This window comes from Agrilus planipennis, unplaced genomic scaffold (genome assembly GCF_000699045.2).
Source record: "Agrilus planipennis isolate EAB-ADULT unplaced genomic scaffold, Apla_2.0 scaffold316, whole genome shotgun sequence".
Lineage (NCBI taxonomy): Eukaryota > Metazoa > Arthropoda > Insecta > Coleoptera > Buprestidae > Agrilus > Agrilus planipennis.
The window spans coordinates 29,299-37,094 of record NW_020439389.1 but is presented as its reverse complement, the minus strand read 5'-3'; the positions used below and the strand labels follow the sequence as shown (position 1 = coordinate 37,094).

Here is a 7,796-nt window from a genome sequence, read left to right as displayed (position 1 = left end):
GGTGGTGGTTCGGGTGAGAAAGATGAGACGGACGAAATGAAGACAGAAGAGAGTGAAAGATTATCTGTGGAATATTACTGCCTCAGCATTTGCCTAAGTGATCCAAGGAAACCACAGAAAAACTTGGACCAAGGCAGACGGACCCGGATTCGAACCGGCGTCCTCCCGAATGCTAAGCAATGGTCTAGACCTCTAGGCCATGCCGCTCGGTTTATGGGATCACTCAAGTGTCTGTCTGCCTGTTTTTCTTTTTAAGCAGATGTTGCTGCGGGGACGGTCGAAAGCGTAAAGCAAGCATTTAATTAAAATGATTACAATAATAAACCAAACAATAGAAAATTTATTTTCTTACATTTAATAACTATATACATTCCTATCGAAATTATGGTAGGCCATTTGTTCGTCTATCCAGTCTCTGAAAAGTGCAATGTTCGCGTAGACCCCGGGGACCTGGTTCTCGCCGCACCCAATGCCCCACGCCACGATCCCCACCTGGTGATACACGTCTTTCGTCCCCTCAACCGGACATACCAATGGACTTCCCCCGTCACCCTTGCACGTGTCTTTACCGGCCTCGCCGCCTGCACAAACGAAACTCTTGTGCAACTCGAAAAACTTTCCCAGACGCGTCGTTCTCAAGGCGTTCTGGCACTGCTGCCTGGGCACGATGGGCAGGTCAATCTTTTTCAAAATGACTTGATATTTCCCTTCCTTTCCGAACACGTCTTTGCCCCAGCCGCTCGCATAGCATCTCGCGTGGTCAATCACTGCACCCTGAGGAGGTAAGCAGATGACGTTGACGTTTTCGGCGAGCTCTACCGGCGATTCCAAGAACAACAGCGCTACGTCGTTGAAAAGCGCCCCAGCATAGAATTCTGGGTGTATCATTATCTTCTCGACGTTCCTGTCTTGGTGAGGGTAGAGCTCCTTCTTTGTTTGGGTGTCCCATTCACCCACACGCACTTTGAACTTTTTGGTTTTGTCTGTGACACAGTGGGCGGCTGTTAAGACCACTTGACGATGTATCAGGGCTCCACCGCATTGGTATACGTTCAGTTTTGAGGATTGTCCTTCCAGTTCTTCTTCCCGAAGGACGGCGGTCATCCAAGGGAATTCACCGAATTGAGCTTCGTTGTCTTTGTTGCCCGTTATGCGGAAGCCAACGCCTTCAGGATTGTGGTGGCCACATCCGATGGTCTTTGCAGGATCTGGTTTGGGGGTGATGGGGTCGACCACTCTTTCGGACGAACCGCAACACGTTTCGAGATAATCTGAGCAAGGGTTGTCTTGAATTCTAGAATGATAAAAAATAAAAAAGTCAATAATATGTCTTTTAATCGTTCTTAACACATGAAATTTAAGTAATATTGCTTCTTTACTATCAGTAGTCAAGATTTATTGACAAACCCTTACCTAATAATATTTGCGCTACGTTATTTCACAAACCCCTTTAAAGAAAATATTGGTTATTAGGATTATGTACTTTAGGGTAATGCGAAGATTAGCTGAGGATAGGAAAGAGTGAAGGTGGGTGTCTTAGGACTGGTTAGATGCTGTGATGATGATGATAATGATGAAATTATGTTATCTCAATGTATTTGAAATTTGGGAGAATATTCCTTGACTACTTCTCAGGGACATCTTTTTGAAATGTCAAAGTTTTACCCTAAAATGGTAAAAAAGACTGTTAATGTGACCGACTGAAAGACATCGCGGAGCCTACATTCGTAGACCTAGAGGTTCGTGATTTAGAGAAAATGTTCCTTTAGTACTCTAGAATCTGGAAGTGAACCGAAAGGAATTTTTTCAAGTTAAATTCCATAAGGAATGGAAAAGTGTGTCAATGTAACCGACTGAAATATTACGTCCAGTGTAAAGAGGTAAACTTATAGATTCAAAATTTGGAAGGAATATTGTTTGAATACCTTAGAAGTGCAGAAAGTTTCATCTCTAAAGGGATGAAATGGGGTATTAAAGTAACTGACTGACAGACAACGCACAACTAAATAACAGAATTAGAGTATTAGTAAAGCCCAATGGAAAAGTATTTTTTAATAAAAAACAGAAAAAATTAAAGAAGCGCCGTCTATCTCTTTTTATTTTGAGTATGTGCGGCTGATAGTCAGATGTTCGTGTCAATTAGGAGCGTTTGTATAAAATGAAGGTTATTAATACGCATGCGCAAGGTAGAGTTCCACTATTTTTCATGTTCTGATTCCCTAATAGGTGCGTACGTGAACAAAGAAAAAAAAGGTCCATCAGTTATATTGACACTTCGTGTTAGTTGTGTTCAAGTACAAGCAGTTAAAAGTTAAATTTTTAGAGCTTTTATGAGTATTTCCAAAAATATTACCAGAAAAATCTGTCAAGAATTATGTTCTTGTTCTATACCCCCCTCGGTCTACAAACTGCCAGGCCGTCATTCTTTTCTTTTCCAACTCCCTGTCTTCTTCTTCAAGTAAAAGAGCAATCAGTAAGGGAGTAATTTTTGAGCAACGCTTCGAAAACATGCTAAACATCCGAGACTGAAGGTCAGTTGTTGTATAATGTGAGTACAACAAAAAGGTTTCTGCCACCATGTAGACGGATAGTGAGAATGAGCCTTTCAACGGAGGTACGAAAATAAAGTCGAAAATTTTTGATACTTTGAGAACTTTAATAAAATTAAAACAAAAATACTGGTCTGCAAGCGAAGAAAAAGTAGAGAAAGAGCGAATATAAAGATAGGAGACGAAAAATTATAAGTAGCCGATTTTAGGTATCTAGGAAGTCAGATAAGTCAGGACGGAAGGAGTAGTAGGGATATAAAAGCAGAGAATAACGCAGGGTCGAGTCGCCCTCAATAAAAAGAAGTCACTTCTACGCTCGCGAACGGTTAATTTAGAAATTCGAAAACGATTGTTAAAGGTGTACGTTTAGAGCGCGGCGCTGTACGGGTGCGAAACACGGACGGTGGACGCGACGGAAAAGAAAAGGTTAGAAACGTTCGAAATGTGGTATTACCGGCGAATGATGAGGATACAGTGGATAGAGAAGGTTAGAAATGAAGAGGTATTAGAAAAAAATAGGAGAACAGAGGACTCTATGGAATTCAATAAAAAATAGGCGAGATAGGTTGGTAGGACACGTTCTGACATGAAGGTCTAGTCAGAGTCATATTAGAAGCAGAAACAGAAGTTAAGAGGAGTAGGGGTAGACCTAGATTAGATTACTGTTCGCAAATAGTTAAGGATGTGAATTGTTCTAGTTTTAGGGAAATGCGTGTCCAACCAGTCTTAGAACTGACGACTTTATGATGATGATCACGAAAACTTAAGCTGTTGTTATTCATTTTTGAGTAGTTGTAAAAGCTCCTTTCTTTATAAATTAACTTTTAATTATCTAAAGGCACCTTTTTTCTTGTGCTCATCAAGCATTTCAATGCCAAACGATAAAACCAGTTATTAAGTAAGACTATGCAAGCAGAGAAAATCAAAATAATCAGTGACTTAATAAAACCGACAAAAAAGACAAATTATTTACACAAAATGCTGCAGGAAAATACCGGCCTCTTAGCCTTTTTGGTGCACCTATTAGGCAATCTTTTGATGACGCCCATTGTAAAATTAGTGTTGTCAATACTCGAAAAAAATACTACTTCTGTCCCATTATAATACATAATAACAGTTTAACAATTTGCCCGATTAAAAGATGTGTGTATAAAAACTAGAGATGCACCGAATAGTAATTTTGACAGGTATTGGATATATGTAGAATACAACATATATTACTAGAAAAAGTTTCACTCCGTAATCTTAACTATTTCGTCCATATTTTTGTTTTTTCAAAGAATTAACATTAACATAAGATAGCTAGTATAATTACATCTTTCTGCGATTTTTCGTTATTTTTGAAGTGAAACTTCTCTGGGCTCGATGGGAGTAAAATCTGAGTCATGAAACGACACGTTTTGCAACGTTTCGTCTCGCGCGCATGCGCATATCGGTATTACAGTCAGCTGTTAGTGATCAGTATCTCGTATCTCATATATTATAGTATCATGTATATTCACTATACTATGGTGCTAAATTTTTTAGTTTTAACTATGCAGTTATATTACGGTAAGTGTATTACAGTAAATGTTTATTTAACAACAACTAATATTTATTTAAAAGTGAGCAATATTATGTATTAATTCTATTTCCTTGTAGTTATTGATAGTCTGAAGCACTTGGAAAAATAAACGGAATTGAAAAAAATTTGACCATTTTTTTGCTATTGAATTACATAAAAACGTATTAAAGTAATACTCCTTAGGTGGACTAAAGATAAAATATGTTGGAAAACATAAATCCTGAAAATTCTCGTACTCTCTCTTTCACCAATCATTACTTATTCGTTATAAAGGTATAGAGATCGCCAAAGAAGTATCACTTCTTTCACGTGTACCGAGTTGCACTTGTTTTGATATAACAATTACTGGAGAGTCACAACCTTACTTTTGTTTGAAAACTCCATATTTTCATCTTACTTTTACAATGACTTGTTATTTCCTAATGATTTTGCCAATTAAACATCTGAACTTCAAATTAACATTAATGTCCAAATCAAACGTAGCGGTTTTGTATTCAAAGTTGCCAACTTATTAGCATAAAAATGAGGACCCAACCGCTAAGTTATAGGGAAAGGGGAATCACGTAAATCGACTTTTGTTTTGTATCAAGTTGTACGAGATGGTTATTAGTCATTTACCTGATATCAATAATTCCAACTCCGTCCTTGATAAGGGAACCGTTCTTGCACAGATAGTAGGGTACACACAAGCATGAGCTCATGTCTTGGCCGTCCTGCCCATCGCCAGAGGGTTGTAGATTGACGCCAGTCTGTTCATTGTCTTTGTTTCTGTTGTCTGTACTACTGATGTTAGGTTTCGGGAAAACCTGATCCACCAAACTTTGAATCTGGCTGTCCAAGTCTTGGGAATTGGCGAAATAGTTGAACAGAAAACAAATCACGATCGTCAACTTAAACATCATGAACGCATCTGTAAATAAATAAATTAATTAATTAATTGTAGCTTCAAAGGTGATTAACATATAGTAAAGACGATTTGTTTGTGTGTCTGTAATGTATGTATAAGAAAAGTTGCTATTACAATAAGTAGATGAAGAATTTCCAGAGAAAATTAAAATAAGTAGAAGATATCGTAAGACATGTCCTGAACTTCGAATTTTAAAATCAGTTGTGGGGTAGGTGAGATATAACCATTGACAACAACTATTATACATATACAACAGGGTGTTCCGCCTAAGATGGTTTCGTTCATAACTATGTTATTATACTTTCAATGAAAAGTGTTTTTTTATAAAAGCAGTCTGAAATCATATAGTGTATCATCATCAACATTAGGTCTGATTAAGACTGATTGAACACGCATTCCACTCCTTCATATCCTGAGCTAATCTTCACATTTCCCTAAAACTATAACATCCCAGATCCTTAACATTTTGCGAGCAATAAGCTAATCTAGATCTACCTCTACTCCTCCTAATTCTGACTAGACTTTCATACCTGAGAAGGTGTCCTACCAACCTATCTCGCCTATTTCTTATTAACTCCCTCTGTTTTCCTATTCTTTCTAATACTTCCTCATTTTTAACCTTCTCTATCCACGGTATCATCATTCGCCTGTAGCACTACATTTCGAACGCTTCTAACTTTTTCTTTACCGCCGCGCCCGCCGCCCATGGTTCCCACCCGTACAGCGCCGCTCTCCAAACATACACCTTTAACAATAATTTTCAAAATTTTAAATTAATCGTTCGCAAGCATAGAAGTGACTTCTTTTCATTGAAGGCAACTCGACCCTGAGCTATCTGCTTTATATCCCTACTACTCCTTCCATCCTGACTTACCTGACTTCCTAGATACCTAAAATCAGCCACTTCTTCTAATTTTTCGTTTCCTATCATTTATATTCACTCTTTCCCTACTTCTTCTTCCCTTGCATACCAGTATTTTCGTTTTACTTCTTTTTATTTTCATACAGTACTGTTTTGTCAGTACCGCTTCCATTTAATTTAAATCTACCTCTAACCCCTCCTTGCTGGATGCTAATACTACTAAATCATCTGCAAATCTAACCATACTAATCTTTCGCCCCTCTATATCTATACCTACAGTTGTACTGTCTTAAATGATGTCGATCGCGTTTTCGATGTATAGATTAAAAAGTAATAGAAAATATTTTCAGTCATACAGGGCGTTCCATTTCTTCTACCTAACACTGTTAATTTAAATGGAACACACTTTTATACAAACATTTTTTTATTAAAAGTATAATACAATTATGGACGAAACCGCTTTAGGTGGATCACCCTATATATAAATAAGAGTACAGTATGACCCAAAACATGGTTTTAACCATTTGATTTAATATTACTGGTATAACAGTTTCTTAACGGTTTTTTTTTTTTTTTATATAAAAACATACTTGCCAACAAGTCACATTAAGAATCCGAAAACGCTAATTTAGGATGACAGATTGGATATTAAAACGTGTATTAAGTTTTTGAACGTTTAGTGCGAGATTTTGAATTTTTAGTATTTACATAATTTCAATCTGTTTAGTCCTTTTGATTTTCTTGTAAAACCAACAACTATTATACATATACAACAGGGTGTTCCGCCTAAGATGGTTTCGTTCATAACTATGTTATTATACTTTCAATGAAAAGTGTTTTTTTATAAAAGCAGTCTGAAATCATATAGTGTATCATCATCAACATTAGGTCTGATTAAGACTGATTGAACACGCATTCCACTCCTTCATATCCTGAGCTAATCTTCACATTTCCCTAAAACTATAACATCCCAGATCCTTAACATTTTGCGAGCAATAAGCTAATCTAGATCTACCTCTACTCCTCCTAATTCTGACTAGACTTTCATACCTGAGAAGGTGTCCTACCAACCTATCTCGCCTATTTCTTATTAACTCCCTCTGTTTTCCTATTCTTTCTAATACTTCCTCATTTTTAACCTTCTCTATCCACGGTATCATCATTCGCCTGTAGCACTACATTTCGAACGCTTCTAACTTTTTCTTTACCGCCGCGCCCGCCGCCCATGGTTCCCACCCGTACAGCGCCGCTCTCCAAACATACACCTTTAACAATAATTTTCAAAATTTTAAATTAATCGTTCGCAAGCATAGAAGTGACTTCTTTTCATTGAAGGCAACTCGACCCTGAGCTATCTGCTTTATATCCCTACTACTCCTTCCATCCTGACTTACCTGACTTCCTAGATACCTAAAATCAGCCACTTCTTCTAATTTTTCGTTTCCTATCATTTATATTCACTCTTTCCCTACTTCTTCTTCCCTTGCATACCAGTATTTTCGTTTTACTTCTTTTTATTTTCATACAGTACTGTTTTGTCAGTACCGCTTCCATTTAATTTAAATCTACCTCTAACCCCTCCTTGCTGGATGCTAATACTACTAAATCATCTGCAAATCTAACCATACTAATCTTTCGCCCCTCTATATCTATACCTACAGTTGTACTGTCTTAAATGATGTCGATCGCGTTTTCGATGTATAGATTAAAAAGTAATAGAAAATATTTTCAGTCATACAGGGCGTTCCATTTCTTCTACCTAACACTGTTAATTTAAATGGAACACACTTTTATACAAACATTTTTTTATTAAAAGTATAATACAATTATGGACGAAACCGCTTTAGGTGGATCACCCTATATATAAATAAGAGTACAGTATGACCCAAAACATGGTTTTAACCATTTGATTTA

The 7,796-nt window shown here is 37.1% G+C and overlaps 1 protein-coding gene across 1 annotated transcript in view; it reads right to left on the bottom strand.

Annotated features, from left to right (window-relative positions):
• Nucleotides 1–320: 320 nt before the first annotated feature.
• The window catches only part of LOC108741589 (phenoloxidase-activating factor 2), a 17,126-nt gene continuing 9,650 nt past the window's right edge, over nucleotides 321–7,796 (bottom strand). Inside the window, exons 2-3 of the mRNA XM_025978904.1 lie at nucleotides 4,732–5,023; nucleotides 321–1,294 (exon numbers count right to left, since the gene is read on the bottom strand). Coding sequence (XP_025834689.1) covers nucleotides 355–1,294; nucleotides 4,732–5,023 — 1,232 coding nt within the window. The 3' untranslated portion in view covers nucleotides 321–354. The remainder of the gene's footprint in view (nucleotides 1,295–4,731; nucleotides 5,024–7,796) is intronic.